This window comes from Schistocerca nitens, chromosome 4, assembly GCF_023898315.1.
Source record: "Schistocerca nitens isolate TAMUIC-IGC-003100 chromosome 4, iqSchNite1.1, whole genome shotgun sequence".
NCBI lineage: Eukaryota > Metazoa > Arthropoda > Insecta > Orthoptera > Acrididae > Schistocerca > Schistocerca nitens.
Window position 1 is genome coordinate 108,043,618 of NC_064617.1, and position 20,586 is coordinate 108,064,203.

At 41.2% G+C, this 20,586-nt stretch overlaps 1 protein-coding gene across 4 annotated transcripts in view; it reads right to left on the reverse strand.

Annotated features, from left to right (window-relative positions):
* The window catches only part of LOC126251357 (trifunctional purine biosynthetic protein adenosine-3), a 100,100-nt gene that overhangs the window by 8,168 nt on the left and 71,346 nt on the right, over positions 1–20,586 (reverse strand). For all 4 annotated transcript variants that reach the window (XM_049951731.1, XM_049951730.1, XM_049951732.1 and 1 more), the window contains exon 14: positions 14,586–14,738. In XM_049951731.1, the coding sequence (XP_049807688.1) occupies positions 14,586–14,738 (153 nt within the window). The remainder of the gene's footprint in view (positions 1–14,585; positions 14,739–20,586) is intronic.

The window sequence follows — 20,586 nt, forward strand, 5'->3', positions numbered from 1 at the left end:
CATCAGGATTCTCATATGATCAATGGTTCAATCTTCACTGGCATGCGGCCATCTTCGAAATGGTGGAATCAGTGCTTTATCTGTGGGGTACCCTTTACTTCATCCCCTAACACTCATCGTACCTTGCGGATTGTTTCAACTTGAGACTCGCCAAGCTTAAAACAAAATTTGATGCAATAATGTTGTTCGACTTTTTCTGTCATTTTGCCCACAACACTAAATTCAATTATTACAACTTACACGTATTCATTTGTCAGCAACAGGTTGTTTCCACAGCTGTGGGAAAAAACAGGCATGCACATTATGTATGTCTACAACATACAGAGAGCATGTGTGCATCCCAATACCTTTCTTGGTTTCAACAATAACAAATAAGGTTTGTTTGCTAGTCATCTGCAAGCTCGAAATCACTAATCTGAAATAAGAAATACAGAGATAAAGGACAGGATGCCTTAGGAATGGAAGGTCTATGAATTATTACTAAACAAAGGGAGTGGGTATGTCAGGGCATTGAGTTATGGAAAATTCATGTGGTGAATTATGGTAGTCTGATAAGCAGCAGACTGGATATTTCTAGGAGAAGAAAGCCATTCAGATATTTGAAGAACTTACATATCAACCACTACTTTTTGCTAGCATTAAATACTAGGGAACTTGTCATAGCTGCGGATGAAGTTAGTTTGCACTGGATATGGTGGTATATTCTGTATTCATCCAACCACTAGGTCAGATATAGGTGATGTGATACTAAGGTTCCTGTGCCTTTCAGTGTGGTCACATTGGGACACATGTAGCTGACTGACAGTCAGTAAGCTAGGTGTCTTAGATAATGGTTCCATACCCAGACATGCCATGACAGCATTAGTGAAGATTCTTAATGGAGAAAATCAATTTAAGAATGAACAAAAGCACCTACATGAATATAAGTCAGTATCACATTAGTGTAGGAATAACCTGAGGAAAGAGAGAGTAGCTACATGCACAAAAAGTGGAATATAGTCCAGGCTGTAGACCTCTGTGAATACCGTATTGAACACCTATTAGGTGCCGTACTTCAGCAATAGACTTGCAACATACAAGACAACATTCCTGACAGCCTACAGAACCCTCTACAGGAAATGTTTTAAACTTCGTTAAGCAACTGGTGGGGGTACTAATAAGATTTAGTAGAAATAACTGGGAAGTGTTATACTTGAAGATTTCAAAGTAGATTTCATCTCTGGTAAGTCTTATCAAGGGCACAGAGAATTAATTATTTGCAGCCTCCATCTAACCCTCATAGTAACATTTCCACCAAGAATCGAAGACACAGTGCACCACAATCACGTCTAAGTAACGAAAAATAAATTTTTACAGAATTGTAAATGCTGATTCAGTTACACTTCTCAGAGAGAAGTTACAGGATGAAAAATGGGAAGAAGTTTACAAGGGACACATGGTAGATGAGAAACTTAATTCTTTCCCAAAAATATTCTTACAACATAATGAACCCACTTTTGTTTACAATGGGTCAGGGTCATTAATGGTGGAAGCTGATAAAAAGAATGGCTAACACCTGGGATCAAAAAATCTTATGCTAGGAAGGGAGAAGCTTTATTTAATGCAAAGAACTAGCTCTAATCAAGACTTAAAAATACACTAAAAGCAGAAGTGCAAAATTTTTGTGTCAGCAAAAAAGCAAAAAATATGTACTATGCACAAAAGATCAAATTTCCGGGAAGAAGACAGGGACAATTTGGGGCATTATTTGGCATGATGCAAAAACTATATACTATGCACAAAAGATACAAATTCCAGAAACAAGGCAAGGACAATTTGGGGCATTATCAGGTATGATGCAGATAAAATTTGGCAAAACAAATTATGTTGAATGTCAAGGTGGCTTGAGCACAAAAATAGGTGACATGAAATTAAAATCGATGGCTACTAATTTCAATAAATTCATTCTTTCTAACAGCAGCTGAAAAGATGGTGACAAAAAACCTCTCATCAAAAGCAGGTCCAATAGCCTTATTTAGAAAGGTAACAAGTATGAAACTTCCTGGCAGATTACAACTGTGTGCCGTACTGAGACTCGAACTCAGGACCTTTGCCTTTCACGGGCAAATGCTCTAGAGCACGTGCCCGCGAAAGGCAAAGGTCCCGAGTTCGAGTCTTGGTCCAGCACACAGTTTTAATCTGTGAGGAAGTTTGATATCAGCGCACAATCTGCTGCAGAGTGAAGATCTCATTATGGCAACATCCCCTAGGCTGTGGCTAAGCCACGTCTCCGCAATATCCTTTCTTTCAGGAGTGCTAGTTCTGCAAGGTTCACAGGAGAGCTTTTGTGAAGTTTGGAAGGTAGGAGATGAGGTACTGGCAGAAGTAAAGCTGTGAAGACAGGGTGTGAGTCGTGCTTGAGTAGCTCAGGCGGTAGAGCACTTGCCCACGAAAGGCAAAGGCGCCGAGTTCGAGTCTCGGTCCAGCACACAGTTTTAATGTGCCAGGAAGTTTCATATCAGTGCACACTCCGCTGCAGAGTAAAGATCTCATTCAGGTAACAAGTCCTCCATCACCAGACATCAGTTTTGCCAACTCATGTGATAGATAAATTACAAAAATCATTACATCACTGGCTATGAGGGCATCTCATCCAAAATGATAAAATCTTATGCTGACTTGGTATTGTCATCGCAGAGTACCTTTATAATCAGTACATTGAGGAGTAAATGCTGAAAGACTGAAAGTCTGTAGTGGTAACACCAGTATACAAAAGTGGAGATACGCAACTGACTTCTAATTACAGACTGATGTCCTTCATCCAGAGCTATACTCTGCAAATCACATCCCATTGTACCAGTTATTATAGTTTCTTCTCATTCCATTCATGTATGGAGTGCAGGAAGAATGATTGTTCGAATGCCTCTGTTCATGCTGCAATTATTCTAATTGTATCCTCACGATCCCTGTGTGAGCAAGATGTAGGGGGTTGTAGTATATTCCTACAGCCAGAATTTAAAGCCATTTCTTGAACCTTTGTTAGTAGACTTTCTCGGGATAGTTCACATCTGTCTTCAAGAGTCTGTCACTTCACCTTCTTCAGTATCTCTGTGGCACTTTCCCATAGATCAACAAATCTGTAACCATTCGTGGTTCCCAGTTAGTTCTACTTAGTAAACACTTGAGCGATATTCAAGAACCAGTCACTTGAGTGATTTGTAAGCAATCTCCTTTGTAGACTAATTGCACGTCCCCAATATTCTACCAGTAAGACAAAGTCTACCACCTGCTCTACCAACTGAGCCTGTGTGATCATTCCACTTCATATCCCTACAAAGTGTTACACTGTGGTATTTGTGTGAATTGGCCAATTCCAACAGTGACTCATTGATATTACAGTCACAGGATACTACAATTTTTTCATTTTGTGAAGTGTACAATTTTACATTTTTGAACATTTAAAGCAAGTTGCCAATCTTTTCACCACTTTGAAATTTTATCAAGATCTAAATGAATATTTATGCAGCTTCTTTTAGACAATACTTCATTATACATAACTGCATCATCTGCAAAAGTCTGAGGTTACAGTTGATATTGTCTGCAAGATCATTAACATACAACATGAACAGCAAAGCTCCCAACATACTTCCCTGGAGCACTTCTACTTCTGATGATGACTCTACATCTAAGATAACATGCTCAATCCAGTCACAAATTTCACTTGACATCCCAAATGATCGTACTTTGACAATAAGTGTAGGGGTGGTACTGAGTCAAATGCTTTTCAGAAATCAATAAATACTGCACCTACCTGACTGCCTTGACCCAAAGCTACAAAATGTCATGTGAGAAAAGTGCAAGTTAGGTTTACTCAATCAGCGTCTTCAGAATTCATGCTGGTTAGCATTTAGGAGGTCATTCTGTTCGAGACACCTCACTATGTTAGAGCTCAAAATATGTTTCAAGATTCAACAACAAACTGATGTCAAGGATATTGGATGGTAGTTTTGTTGATGACTTCTACTATCCTTCATGTAGACAGATGCGACCTCTGCTTTTTCCCAAGAACTGGGCACAGCTTTTTGTTCAAGGAATCTATGATGGATTATAGGTAGAAGAAGGGCTAATTCAGCTGCAAATTCAGTATAGAATCTGACAAGGAGTCCATCACGTCCTGGAGCTTTTTTCAATTTTAACAATTTCAGCTGTTTCTCAACACCACTGACACTAATACCTATTTTGCTCATCTTTTTAGTGGTACAAGGATTAAATTGGGGCAATTTTCCTGGGATTTCCTTTGTAAAGGAACATTTGAAAATGGAGTTAAGCATTTCAGCTTTCAGCTTTCGCTTTCCTACCCTCAATTTCAGTTCCTGTCTCGTTTCCTAGGGACCAGACACTAACTGTGATGCCACTAACAGCCTTAACATATGACCAGAATTTCTTTGGATTTTGTGAAAGATAGCCAAAAACATTTCATTCAGCATCTCTATGTCTACAGCCCTTAGCTTTTCTTTACACCTATTACGTAGTAATCGCTGTTTTTTTAGAAGTTTCTTTATAGTGACTGTATACCATGGAGGGTCCCTTCCATTATAAACTGTTCTACTAGGTACATACCTATCCAGTGCATGCTCAATTAGTCTTTTAAACTTGAGCCACTAGTTTACTGCAAGATATATATCTTTCTGCTTGTTTTAGTTGTCCTTTGTATTTTATTAATCATTCACAAGCACTTCGTGGCCACTGGTACCAGTTTCGATGTGGACATCCTCAAAAAGATCTGATCTATTTGTTACCGTTAGATCCAATATATTGCCATAATGAGTGGGGTTTTGTACTATATGTTCTAGATAGTTTTCAGATAAGGTGTTCAGTAATTTTTCACAGGATACCTTATCACATCCACCACTAACAAAACTGTAATATTCTCAATTGTTTGTTGGATGATTAAAGTCTCCACCGATGATTACAGCATGACTGGGGAACTTATGTACAAGTGAACTGACATTTTCTCTAAAGTTTCCTGTTACATCAGGAGATGAGTCTGGTGGGCGATAGAAGGAGCCAGTCATCATTTTATGGCCACCCTGATACTGAGTTTTTCCCAAAAACAATCACACGTGCAGCTTCAGTGTCTATCTCAGTGTATTTAAGTGTCTTGTCTACTGTGACAAAGACGTCACCTCCATCTCCCATTTGCCTATCCTTTTGATATACACTTAAATTTTCCTCAAAAATCTCACCACTATCAATTTCAGGATTCAACCCACTTTCTGTGCCTAGGTCCACTGCTTTTCATGAGTGCTTCAAACTCTGGCACTTTGTTGCAAATGCTTTGGCAGTTAACCATTAGGCTTTTAATATTATCACCTGTGGTAGTTATCTCTTTTGATCTTACACTGATACTTCTAGGTTGCCTACAGATATCACCACCTGGATTGGATGGAGAGTTGCCCAGTCTATGTATGCGCTCCACACAGTCAGTTACTTTAGTAGCAGTGTCTGATGTGTGGTGCACACCTGACCCATTTAAGGGGACTCTACAGTTCTCAAACCTACTGCACAAGTCCACGAAGTTGCAACCTAGCTTGTCTCTGTTTTCAAAGTCTCTGGTTCAGTCCTTCCACTTGACTCAGAACCGAAGGGCCATTATCAATTCTGGGGACAATGCTGCAAATTGTGAGCTAACTTCAAACTCCATGTGCAAGGCTGGTCTTCTCAACCTTTTCTGCCAGTCACTGGAATAACCAAAGTATGACCTCAGAGTCCAGACAACAGGTATCATTTGACCCAACGTGCACTACAATCAGCAGTTGCTTGAACATTGTTCCTGCAATGGCTGCCACAATAGCCTACACAACATGTTGAATGATGCCCCCAGGCACACACACTGAGTGCACCTGGTGTCCTTCCCTATCACTTGTTGCTATTTCCTAATGGGTACAATCATTTGTCACTGATTTCAACAACCAATGATTAATAGGTCCCCACAATTTTGTGTTTGCCTCCTCTTGACACAGGAAAAAAAAACAGGTTTCCCCAAAACAGGTGACACGAGTCCCATCCACCATGTACAGAACGCCTTGCTCTACAATGGAAATGCCATGCTCAGTCAAGTGGACGAGTAACGACGGATCCCGTACTTTCAGCATACGAGACAAGATAGACAGGAGTAGTACCTGAAGTACCTACAGTACCAGTACTACAGGTACAAGACTCTTGGGAGCTCTTTCAATACAACTCGCAGCAGCTGCCAATTGTTTGACAGTAGTCAGGGTGATTTCTAGGTGCTTAGGAATGTCAACCAACTCGTTCTGTGTTTGAGAACAGCATTCACAGTGGGGCTGTATTTTAGCTGGTGCGAAGTACAACAAAAAAGTGAACACATAACTTTAAATTAAGCCCACTGATCATAACTTAATCTCTTGAGCTATGAAGCTGCTAATGTTCTATAAGAATCTAAGCAAATGCATAAAATGAAATTTCTATTGTGGCAACAGAAAAACCTAAGGTAAAAATTACTAATTTCTGAAAACTTTTTTAGGTTAATCATAGATATTAGCAAGCTCGAAAATAGAGTTAATTTATGATAAATATATATAATATATCCTTCTCTTTAAGGGAAGACTAAATGTAACACAACATGTCAGTTGGAATATCTGCTACAGTAACTACACTACTGGCCATTAAAATTGCTACACCACGAAGGTGACGTGCTACAGACGCGAAACTTAACCGACAGGAAGAAGATGCTGTGATATGCAAATGATTAGCTTTTCAGAGCATTCACACAAGTTTGGCGCTGGTGGCGACACCTACAACATGCTGACATCAGGAAAGTTTCCAACCGATTTCTCATACACAAACAGCAGTTGACCGGCGTTGCCTGGGAAACATTGTTGTGATGCCTCGTCTAAGGAGGAGAAATGCGTACCATCACGTTTCCGACTTTGATAAAGGTCAGATTGTAGCCTATTGCGATTGCGGTTTATGGTATCGCGACATTACTGCTCACATTGCTCGAGATCCAATGACTGTTAGAAGAATATGGAATCTGTGGGTTCAGGAGGGTAATACGGAACACCATGCTGGATCCCAACAGCCACGTATCACTAGCAGTTGGGATGACAGGCATCTTATCTGCATGGCTGTAACACATCGTGCAGCCGCATCTCGATCCCTGAGTCAACAGATTGGGACATTTGCAAGACAACAACCATCTGCACGAACAGTTTGATGACATTTGCAGCAGCATGGACTATCAGCTCGGAGACCATGGCTGCGGTTACCCTTGACGCTGCACCACAGACAGGAACGCCTGCGATGGTGTACTCAATGATGAACCTGGGTACACGAATGGCAAAACGTCATTTTTTCGGATGAATCCAGGTTCTGTTTAGAGCATCATGATGGTCGCATCCGTGTTTGGCGACATCGCAGTGAACGCAAATTGGAAGCTTGTATTCGTCATCGCCATACTGGCGTATCACCTGGGGTGATGATATGGGGTGCCATTGGTTACACGTCTTGGTCACCTCTTGTTTGTATTGACGGCACTTTGAACAGTGGACGTTACATTTCAGATGTGTTACGACCTGTGGCTCTACCCTTCATTCGATCCCTGCGAAACCCTACATTTCAGCAGGATAATGCACGACCAAATGTTGCAGGTCCTGTACGGACCTTTCTGGATACAGAAAATGTTTGACTGCTGCCCTGGCCAGCACATTCTCCAGATCTCTTAGCAATTGAAAACATCTGGTCAATGGTGGCCGAGCAACTGGCTCGTCACAATACGCCAGTCACTGCTCTTAATGAACTGTGGTATGGTGTTGAAGCTGCCTGGGCAGCTGTACCTGTACACGCCATCCAAGTTCTGTTTGACTCAATGCCCAAGCGTATGAAGGCCGTTATTACGGCCAGAGGTGGTTGTTCTGGGTACTGATTTATCAGGATCTATGCACCCAAATTGCGTGAAAATGTAATCACATGTTAGTTCTAGTATAATATATTTTTCCAATGAATACCCATTTATCATCTAAATTTCTTCTTGGTGTAGCAATTTTAATGGCCAGTAATGTAAATAACAAATGCTGATTAACTAAAAATTAAGAAACTTCCTGGCAGATTAAAACTGTGTGCCCGACCGAGACTCGAACTCAGGACCTTTGCCTTTCGCGGGCAAGTGCTCTACCAACTGAGCTACCGAAGCACGACTCACGCCCGGTACTCACAGCTTTACTTCTGCCAGTCTCATTCTGGGAACTAAAAATTAGTTTATGCACAGGACAATGATAGCTTCTGAAAAGTCTCAAAATGGCACATGATACAATCAATGAAAGATTATTCAGAAGCAATGCGAACAGTAAAGTATATGAATCTAGAACTGCAAATCAGAACAACTTTTATACATAAATAATGTGCTAAATTACAAGGATTTTTTACTTAGCTGTTTCTGTGCCAACTCCTAGTCTGACATGCCAAAGAAGAACACTACAGTGCGAGTCTGTCTCAATCAAAATCACTAAGATGTGCAGCACCAACAAAGCATGTCTTCTGCCTGTTGCAGCTAACAATGATGCCTTCCCATTTTTTCCTAAATGTTTGAAAAAAATAGCTTACAACAGAATACTGAACCATCCTCCCGTGAATAATCTTTTAATAACTGCTCAGTTTGGCTTGTGTAAAGGTTTCTCTATTGAGAATGCAATATATGATCTCTCAGACTCAATTCGAGTAGAACAGCAAAAATTAGCGTATTCACATTTCCTGTGACCTGCCAAAGCCTTTGACAGTTACAATATATAACTGTGCCAGGGAAACCAGAAAACAAAGGGTCGCACTAGCAAAGGAGTAAGATTAATTCAGAGAGGGGAACATTAAATATGGTGTGGCACAAGTTTGGTGCTTGGCCCACTCCTATTTTTGGTCTAGATAAACGATTTACCAGGTAAATTTGAGGAATCTTCAAATACAGCCTTCCAAACAAATAAAAATGACTTACAGGTACCAGAAGTAGAGATCAATAGGCATAACTGGATGTTTGAAGTCTCTGGGTATCCAGATGGATAGCAGACTGAGATGGTACCAGCATGTGGACAAGTTTATCAAAAAGGTCAGTTCTCCCTGCTTTGCACTCAAAAATCACACATTTGGTGGACCTGTAGACAAGATTGCTAGCATACTTTCACTCAATTCTTTTCTGCGTCAAAATCTTCTGGAACATTGCAGCTACAGTGAAAAAAAGTGTTTGTTCAATAGAAGTGTCAAATAAGAAAATAGTGCAAAGTTGCTAAAAATTTACTCACCAAGTATTGGCAGGAGGAAACACTTATGAAGGTTAAAGAAACATGCAGACTTTTGTAGGCAGTGGCTCATTATTCTGGCAGAGAGGTTGAAGGGGAAGGAAGAAGGGCAAAGGAAAAGCCTTTCCTTCTCATCCCGCCTGGTAGGTCTCCCCTGACCCAGGTATCTGGGCGCCTTTTCCAAACTCTCCCCATTACGTAAACCTCACTGGTTCTTTTGCTTCATCCCTCTTCCTTCCTCTTCAACACTTCTGCCAGAAGAAGGAGACACTGGCTCCCAAGAGTGTCATTGTTCACTCTATGTTCTTAGTAGCAACCTACTCTGGATGCTGCTTAAACTGATTTAGTGTGGTGATACACACATGGGTAGATTGGTAATGTAACTTAATGCAATTAACACAAGGCTTTTTGATGTTTGTGATAACACACAAAGATTTTCAAAGCCTACATTATCAATAGAAGATGCTTATTAACAGTTCTCTAGAAAAGGACGTCTGTCAAGTGGAATTCAAATAACAAGATACTGCACACAAGGCAGACAATCATTTATGATTTTACATATGACACGTCAGACTGGCCGTCAGAAGAAACACCTTTCTAATTAACACATTTATAGAATGCCATACAGAGATAGTATCTTCTTTCAAAATAATTCTGTACATGAATCTAATATAAAAATATTACATATCATTGAATCACATAATCAAAGTTTCTAATGTAACTACAAGGTTTATCACTTGTGCACAGAATAATCCACAGCTAGCTTTCTGTTATCAGCTTTTAAATACCAGATATCCTTTTAACTAAAAAAACCAAAGATATTCATCCCTAATATTTGTAATATACTTCTGGAATTATATTCAAATATATCTATTTCCAGCTTCCACGGCCATTATATCTAAAGAAAACATTATAAGAGGGAGAGGTCATATTTATCCCACTGGTAGCAGCATAAATAATATTGCAAATAACTTGCTCCTGCTGCTAGCAGACAAATAGAGAAACAATTCATATCTGTCTCCAGTTGCCCAAAAATGTGGCCCTTGACTATCTAATCATAAATGATGTGATAAGCTCCATGCTATGCATTGTTAACAGCACCTGATCACAACACCACAGGACTTCAACAAAGCTGACTTTTGTGTGATTAGTGACTGCTATTTTGACCAGGTGTCAAATAATACTATAGTAGATGCCATTTTCCCCAGGCTGCTCCAACTACTGCCACATGATTGTATTTGCTTTTTGTCCTGGGCATTGAGTCAAACAGAACTTGTATGGCGTGTACAGGTACAGCTGCCCAGGCAGCTTCAACACGATACCACAGTTCATTAAGAGTAGTGCCTAGCGTATTGTGACGAGCCAGTTTCTCGGCCACCATTGACCAGATGTTTTCAATTGCTGAGAGATCTGGAGAATGTGCTGGCCAGGGCAGTCAGTTGCGTATCTCCACTTTTGTATATTGGTGTTACCACTACAGACATTCAGTCTTTCAGCATTTACTCCTCAATGTACTGATTATAAAGGTACTCAACGATGACAATACCAAGTCAGCATAAGATTTTATCATTTTGGATGAGATGCCCTCATAGCCAGTGATGTAATGATTTTTGTAATTTATCTATCACATGAGTTGGCAAAACTGATGTCTGGTGATGTTACCTGACTGAGATCTTTACTCTGCAGCGGAGTGTGCACTGATATGAAACTTCCTGGCACATTAAAGCTGTGTGCTGGACCGAGACTCGAACTCGGGACCTTTGCCTTTCGTGGGCAAGTGCTCTACCGCCTGAGCTACTCAAGCACAACTCACACCCTGTCTTCACAGCTTTACTTCTGCCAGTACCTCGTCTCCTACCTTCCAAACTTTACAAAAGCTCTCCTGTGAACCTTGCAGAACTAGCACTCCTGAAAGAAAGGATATTGCGGAGACATGGCTTGGCCACAGCCTAGGGGATGTTACCATAATGAGATCTTCACTCTGCAGCAGATTGTGCGCTGATATCAAACTTCCTCGCAGATTAAAACTGTGTGCTGGACCAAGACTCGAACTCGGGACCTTTGCCTTTTGCGGGCACGTGCTCTAGAGCATTTGCCCGTGAAAGGCAAAGGTCCTGAGTTCGAGTCTCAGTACGGCACACAGTTGTAATCTGCCAGGAAGTTTCATACTTGTTACCTTTCTAAATAAGGCTATTGGACCTGCTTTTGATGAGAGGTTTTTTGTCACCATCTTTTCAGCTGCTGTTAGAAAGAATGAATTTATTGAAATTAGTAGCCATCGATTTTAATTTCATGTCACCTATTTTTGTGCTCAAGCCACCTTGACGTTCAACATAATTTGTTTTGCCAAATTTTATCTGCATCATACCTGATAATGCCCCAAATTGTCCTTGCCTTGTTTCTGGAATTTGTATCTTTTGTGCATAGTATATAGTTTTTGCATCATGCCAAATAATGCCCCAAATTGTCCTTGTCTTCTTCCAGGAAATTTGATCTTTTGTGCATAGTACATATTTTTTGCTTTTTTGCTGACACAAAAATTTTGCACTTCTGCTTTTAGTGTATTTTTAAGTCTTGATTAGAGCTAGTTCTTTGCATTAAATAAAGCTTCTCCCTTCCTAGCATAAGATTTTTTGATCCCAGGTGTTAGCCATTCTTTTTATCAGCTTCCACCATTAATGACCCTGACTCATGGTAAACAAAAGTGGGTTCATTATGTTGTAAGAATATTTTTGGGAAAGAATTAAGTTTCATATCAGCACACACTCCGCTGCAGAGTGAAAATCTCATTCTGGAAACATCCCCCAGGCTGTGGCTAAGCCATGTCTCCGCAGTATCCTTTCTTTCAGGAGTGCTAGTTCTGCAAGGTTCGCAGGAGAGCTTCTGTAAAGTTTGGAAGGTAGGAGACGAGATACTGGCAGAAGTAAAGCTGTGAGTACTGGGCGTGAGTCGTGCTTCGGTAGCTCAGTTGGTAGAGCACTTGCCCGCGAAAGGCAAAGGTCCCGAGTTCGAGTCTTGGTCGGGCACACAGTTTTAATCTGCCAGGAAGTTTCATATCAGCGCACACTCCACTGCAGAGTGAAAATCTCATTCTAAGTATTCTGTTAGCAGGCTAAGACTGTCATTTACTATCACAAAACTTTAGACCTCGTACACAAAAAACTAATTTTTCCTGTAGCTGCTCATGCTACAGCCCTTCCGTGATTTATCATTTCTCAGAACTCTTTTTTACTATTGTTTTCTTCTCAACTCATCTACAAGGTCTCTAGCCTGTTCTGCAGCATTCTATGTTACTTTACGTGTGAGTTCATCCTCCTCTAGTTCACTTAATAGGTCAAATCTGTTGGTCAAATCATGTTTACTATCTTTTACCGTAGTCTTATCTCTCTTTCCCAAATTCTCCATCTATCTGATGGACATAAGTCATCTTCTCATTTAGCGATTTTTCTGTCCCCTTCTGTCATTATCTACATTGGATTGCGAGGTCTGTCTAGGTATTTTAAGAAATAGGAGAGAAAGGGGGGGGGGGGATGTTATAAATGACATTCACTTTGGTGTGAGGAGAATATTAGGTATTATGAACCTTGTTTCATGCTGTGAGTTCAGAAAATCAAAGATCTGCTGAAGAAGTTGTATAATGCATTGTAGAAGAAGATCATACTGGCTAATGGGACATAGACTACTTTATAGTTTGAGAGAAATCATCAGTACCAGAGATTTCTGAGATTGCCTAGGGCACCTGTTTCTGAACAGTATGACCTGTACACTGAAGAGTGTGCAGAAGAATCCCCACTCTCTCTACCCAGTCATATCACAAGGAGCACTTTCAGGCTGTTTCCCAATGTTATGCCAACCCTTCCATAGTGACAACATAGTGCTCAGATACATATGGGAGTGTTTACTCTCCACAAAATGCATTAACAGTATACGAAACACAGATATTAATAATAAACATAATTAGTGCAAAAAAAACATACCCAAACAGAATTAATGTCAATCACCACACACTAAACTTCTAGATAGGGAACTGACAGTTAGTGTGCCCTGTACAGCAGGTAAGGTGTTGCTGTGGGAGAGTGAAAAGTTCTTATCGCTCATCCAACTGCTCCAGTGGACCCAGCTCTCATTTACAGAAAAAAAAGAAATAAAGCGACAAAGGATTTTGGGGGGCAATGTAGAGGAGGGGAGGGAATAAGGGGAAAATATTTGCTCCTTCTACCTTCTTACAATGAATTCAAGGAACTAGACAGTTACTGTTGAATCAGAGCTGATGTACGAAAGTTAAGGCTGGGGTAAAACTAAGTGAAATACATGCATTTGAGTCCCTGAAGTGGTACATGAGATAATCTCTCTTCCCTCCTTTTGGGTGACAATTATAATGAAGGGCAGGAAAATTTCTGCATTTTTGCATTCAATGGTAATGATAACAATGTGCTACTCACCATGCCACGCTGTTCCAGCACAAGTGACTGGCCATGGGTAGTTGTGTACCCATGGTCAGAGATGGGCAGGACTGGACAAACAGCTGATATCTGGGTAATCAGGGAGCTGGGACATAGCTTGTGCTAGGTATTGAGAGCCCACAGGGAGGGATGGCCAAATGGCTTGTGCACACACAGAATACAAGAAACAGGTTGCCTGGTTGGTAGCCTACACTACCTTCGCATGCATATGGGTAAGCTGGTCGGTGCATACAGGTGTGAGACAGTGTTGGAATGGTCTGCACTACACTATGTCATTCCTCCCCTAATAATTACTGCAGTAAGCAGCACGCTCAGTATGTCATACCACTTTATAAAAAGATCAATAGTAATTTCACTGCAAGTTTAAAAAGCTATTTTCCATAACCAAAGCACACTTTACAGAGTGCTTGTGGAAATAGGAAATAATTTCATCAGACATGGAATCATATTTACCTGTAGATGTTTACTTCTAGGAAGTGACATAACTATTATGATACAAGACATGGAAACTTTTAGCATGAGAACTACAGTACTAACATTATATTGCTACAGTCACAGTTTGAATGAATCTTCTCATGGAAATCGCTTTTTAAGTAGCCATAAAATATCCCCAAACCAACAATCATTGTAAATAATCCAACCCTTACTGGGGACCAAACAACCCAGCAAAAGCTCCAATAGAGTTGATTGCAAATCTTCAATAAAAATGACAGTTAAAAAGACTTAATACCACTGCTAAGTAAAGCATGTTAATATACTGTGATAACTACTTAAGCACTGAAACAATTTTAGTTATTGATTATTTGTCTTCAACATTATATCATAAAAAAATTACCTGTGGAACTAAGTTTTTCTACTTGGCCAATGACTTTTGCATCTTCTTCAGTAATAAGTTTTTGCACATCTGCTACATCATTCGGATTCACTATTAAAACAACACCTATGCCACAATTGAAGGTTCTTAACATCTCTGTTTCACTTACTCCACCTGCAACAGCAATACAGTTTTCATTTCAGCCCAAGATCTATAGCATGACCTTAATAAGTATTGGGGCAATTGGTGTTCCCTACAAGAAAAGCAAAGGAGGAGGATTATAGTTTAGTTTCCCCATTACTGGTAATGATTGATGTAGTTATGCCTCAGGCTCAAAATAATTAATATAAGACAGAAGATATATTTGAAGCAGCTTAATTGAAAAGTTTGCATTTCAAGCATACTTGCCCCTAACTAGGACAACATTTTGTACTGAAATCAGTGGAAGCTCTAACTATACATTCAGATAATTTCACCAATTGCTTGTTTGTGGACCCATGTTTGCTTCAGTTATCACATACTTTTGCCTATGTCAGTTTTTTCTGTTATTTATTATATAGGATTAAAATTCAAGAGAAAGGATATCAATTATAAGATTTGCTGACAACATCGCTATCCTCCGTGAAAGTGAGGAAGTGTTACAGAACCTGTTGAACAAATTAAGAGCCTCAGAAATGAAATATGTGAAAAACTTTACATCGTCAAAACTGGAGGCAATGAAATAAATGAAATGAAGGATTTATAAAACCTTGGAAGCAAAGTCTGCATGATGGACACAACAACAAACTTAACATCAAATTTACGGACCACATAGTAAATGAAATCCAGAAAGATGTAAGAAGCAGATTACCACAGTCAATGAGAATATTCCTCACCAAAAGAATATAGGTTTCTGCTGCAACTACCAATTTTGTGTGTGCCGCTTCATAGTTCTTGCGTAAAGTGTGTGCTTGATTCAGCCTACTAATATGACAGCAGCCTGCCGACTGCACCCCCTGTTGAAACTAATGAATACAGGGGCTGGAGTGGTAAGTTCCACTAGCCACTTGTGTGTAGCTAATTGTATTGTACCTTATCTTCCATGTGTGTGTACTGCTCAAGCAATAAATTAGAGTGTTCAATACTTCCAATGTTGCCTGCATACCATGATGCACAAGAAAACTGGGACACTTACAAAAAATATCTGTGGTAACATTTCTAGGCATTTGGGGTAACAGATGTAAGCTTGTGCAATGCCCTTTTTTTGCCATGCATTTCACCTCATGGGTATCAGTTGTTGTGTCAGCTTGCCCCCCTTCGAAGACTCTCAAGTCTTTCTTTTGATCAGATGTTTGAGTTATGTTCTACCTATCACTGTAAACATACTTATATTTTTGCTGCTTGTGTGGAGTTTTACCATTGCCAAAGCAGTCATACAGGGCATGGGTAGCAGAACTACATGGACTTAGCTGTCATCATAATTTTGTGACAAATGTTCATAAGGAATCCGATGCAGATCAAATGGTTCAAGACACAATCATACATCTTTCTCCTAATAGGGAAGTTCAAGAGCAAGCTTTACAGTGTGCAACTCCTATGCTTACATAAGTATTAAACTTAGCTCCCACATTTGAAGTTTCATGAGCAGCAGGTAGTAAGATAGAGGCCTGGTGCAAAGCTTCAGAAATCAGTTCCTCCTACCCCTCCAAGCATTCAGTCAGTCTGCAATGAAATGGGGAAGCTTTTGTAACGGCACAACAGACATCTCAGCTCCATATAGGTAAACGGCATTTGTGACAACAAGAGTCCAGTCACAACAGTGACAGCTTCGTGCTCTGTTGCCTTCATTTAACCCGAATAGACCATGCGTCCCAAGCGATGGGCAACATGTAACAGGTGCTATAAGAAAGCAGACATTGCTTCTGTATGTAACTTCTCTCCAACAGTACGAGGTGCATTCAAGTTCTAAGGCCTCCGATTTTTTTTCTAATTAACTACTCACCCGAAATCGATGAAACTGGCGTTACTTCTTGACGTAATCGCCCTGCAGACGTACACATTTTTCACAACGCTGACACCATGATTCCATGGCAGCGGCGAAGGCTTCTTTAGGAGTCTGTTTTGACCACTGGAAAATCGCTGAGGCAATAGCAGCACGGCTGGTGAATGTGCGGCCACGGAGAGTGTCTTTCATTGTTGGAAAAAGCCAAAAGTCACTAGGAGCCAGGTCAGGTGAGTAGGGAGCATGAGGAATCACTTCAAAGTTGTTATCACGAAGAAACTGTTGCGTAACGTTAGCTCGATGTGCGGGTGCGTTGTCTTGGTGAAACAGCACACGCGCAGCCCTTCACGGACATTTTTATTGGAGTGCAGGAAGGAATTTGTTCTTCAAAACATTTTTGTAGGATGCACCTGTTACCGTAGTGCCCTTCGGAACGCAATGGGTAAGGATTACGCCCTCGCTGTCCCAGAACATAGACACCATCATTTTTTCAGCACTGGCGGTTACCCGAAATTTTTTTGGTGGCGGTGAATCTGTGTGCTTCCATTGAGCTGACTGGCGCTTTGTTTCTGGATTGAAAAACGGCATCCACGTCTCATCCGTTGTCACAACCGGCGAAAAGAAAGTCCCATTCATGCTGTCGTTGCGCGTCAACATTGCTTGGCAACATGCCACACGGGCTGCCATGTGGTCGTCCGTCAGCATTCGTGGCACCCACCTGGATGACACTTTTTGCATTTTCAGGTTGTCATGCAGGATTGTGTACACGGAACCCACAGAAATGCCAACTCTGGAGGCGATCTGTTCAACAGTCATTCAGCGATTCCCCAAAACAATTCTCTCCACTTTCTCGATCATGTCGTCAGACCGGCTTGTGCGAGCCCGAGGTTGTTTCGGTTTGTTGTCACACGATGTTCTGCCTTCATTAAACTGTCACACCCACGAACGCACTTTCGACACATCGATAACTCCATCACCACATGTCTCCTTCAACTGTCGATGAATTTCAATTGGTTTCACACCACGCAAATTCAGAAAACGAATGATTGCACGCTGTTCAAGTAAGGAAAACGTCGCCATTTTAAGTATTTAAAACAGTTCTCATTCTCGCCGCTGGCGGTAAAATTCCATCTGCCGTACGGTGCTGCCATCTCTGGGACGTATTGACAATGAACGCGGCCTCATTTTAAAACAATGCTCATGTTTCTATCTCTTTCCAGTCCGGAGAAAAAAAATCGGAGGCCTTAGAACTTGAATGCACCTCGTATGTCAGCAGTAATGGTGTCTCCAAGCAAGCTATACACTGAAGTGTGGCTGAGACTGCAGATGGACACAGGTGCAGCTGCTAAATTTGTGAATTCTTAGACTCATGTGGACTTGGGCTCTCCCCCTCTGACTCCTGTGTAATGGAGGCTGGTGAGTTATAACAAACAACAGATCCCAAATTCTTGGACAGTTTTTGCACATGCGACTCACAAGGCTGTGGTTCATTCATTAGCATCACTAGTTGTGAACAATGCTGACACTGGAAATTTGTTTCGTTTGGACATTTTTAAACTGTTTCAATTCTCCATCGATGATGAAGTGCTTTAGGTTTCTGATCAAGTTCCATAGCAACAGTCAGATGCTCTCTGTGCCAAATTTTCCTCTCTATTTTCTCCATGACAGGGTTGTGCAACACAATTTCAGGCTAACATTATCATGAAACAGCATGACCAACTACATTTTTCCTGGGCCCACTCGATACCGGTAACTTTACCGGATCAAGTAAAAGCAGAATTAGATTGTCTTTAATCCCTTGATGTTATCCATCCTCTTTCTCCAGTCAACGGTCAGCACCATTGGCGATAATCAAAAAACCTATCAGTAAATTATGCCTCTCCGGTGATTTTAAAAAACTATTAACACACAGTCAAGAACTGATACCTATATTTTGTCATGCCCTGATGAGTTGCTAGCAAAATTATTGGGGGCCATTATTTTTCAGGGACTGACTTGGCAGAGGCATATTTACAGCTACTGTTCGACAAGGAATCTAAATGCCTTCTAGTAATCAATGCCCCCTTTGGGCTTTATCAATACCAATCTTTGCCTTTTGGTGTGGCAAACGCCACCAGCTATTTTTCATTACTTTTCAGATCAACTTATTCCATCAGTTCCAGGCTGCATCAACTATGTACATGACATAGTAATGCCTGGTGCCTTACAGAACCTTCATGCTCTATTTTCTGTTTTACAGTCTGCAGGGTCAAAGTGTAATTCAATCAAGTCACAGTTTTTCAACCATCCATTACTTATTTGTGTTTCGAAGTGTCGCATGCTGAAATCAAACCATTGCACCAGCACAACGGTGCTATTGCCGCGCTGCAACAGCCCACGTCCATCAAGGAATTACAGGCATTTTTAGACAAAATTGCATACTAACACAAATTCATGCCTGATGCTGCTCCTGTGGCACAACCACTCCATGCAATATTATATAAAGATGTTCCTTTCCACTGGTCTCTGGCTTGTGTCTGGGCACTAAAGTTTTTGAAATTTAAGCTGTAGGTCACTTTTCAGCTGGGCCAGCACCTTGTGTTAGTGATAGACAGGTCTCAGTTTGCCATTGGCACTTTCCTTGCTCATAAGTACGTGGACAGCTCTGAACACCCTATTGCATATGGCTCTAAATCCTTAAATATAGTGCAACAGCGCTATTTTGAGATGGAGAAAGAGGCTTTGGCAATTGTGTATGTTCTAAAAACATTTCATATTTTTCTTTACGGGTCTAAGTTTTGCCTTCAGTCTTTGCCAGATAAAGCCGCACATCACTTACAGTGGTGGGCTCTTTTCCTTTCATGATATGATTATGAGATATATTTCAACCTACGGTGCAACATTAGGATGCAGACATGTTTTTGGACCAGGCAGTCAGCCCACAGTGTGCCACCAATAATGCAGCTTTTTGTGCTTCTTTGTCACAGTGGCCAGATCCATAGCCTTGAGAATGAGTTCATATAGATTTTGTGGGATCTTTCTTAAATTTCTACTCAGTTGTTGCAACTAATGCTTATTCTAAGTTTCCCTGTGTTGTATGTTGTCTGTCTACTTTTTCGGTGGCAATAATCTCTGCTTTGTCAAAAATTTTTGCAACGTATACATTAGTTTCTGAAAAAAAAAAAAAAAAGAAAGAAAGAAAGAAAGAAAAAAAGAAAGAAAAGATGCTATATCTGACACGACACAGCTTCTCCTTTCCACCTCAATTGAATGGGGAAGCAGAATGACTAGTACAAACATTTAAGACTCAGATTATAAAGTACGTTTTGGATGTGTCACCAGAAGTAGCTCTTGACTGGTTCCTCACTACTTACGAGTTCACACATGTTGGAGATAAGTGTCTGGAAGAGTTTTCGCATGGCCATCAGCCCCAGTCTCTGTTACATCTTCTTTGGCTGACACCAAGCTGTCTGCCAGTGCCGGCACCAGCACCACATTTCCAGCCTATCACAGCTGTTTGTGCTCACGGGTTTGGCCGCCGACCGAACAGGTGTCACCAGTAATTGAGAGTATTCGTGGATGATGCATCTGCATTGTTGGCACGGCTGAGGGATGGGTGTCAGGAATATCGACCTGCTACAACCTTGTGTGGGCAGCTGTGCATTGGGTGCACTTCTGCCTTCGCTGCATTCCCGTCTGCCCAGCCATCTCCTGAATCACAGCCGGTACCCTCACTTTCTCTGCTGCTGCTTCCGCCATTTCTGCAACTGTCTCCTCTGCTGTGAGTGCCCCCTTCAGCTGCTGGGGACCACAGCCACCTCAATCGCAGCCGGCACCGAATATTCCGCTGCCTTTGCCACAATCTCCTTCCCTGGGGTTGGACTCAGATGTGGAAGGGGATCCTGCACCAGTGTCGCCTGTTGTTCCATACAGCCTCTCACAAAGGGAGGGGAGGGAGAGGGTGGAGAGCAGGCACCGCACCCGACCCTACGCGGCGATGGCAATGCATTGAGTGGCTCAACAACCTACGCTGACCACACAAGAAATGCATGTGAGCACAGT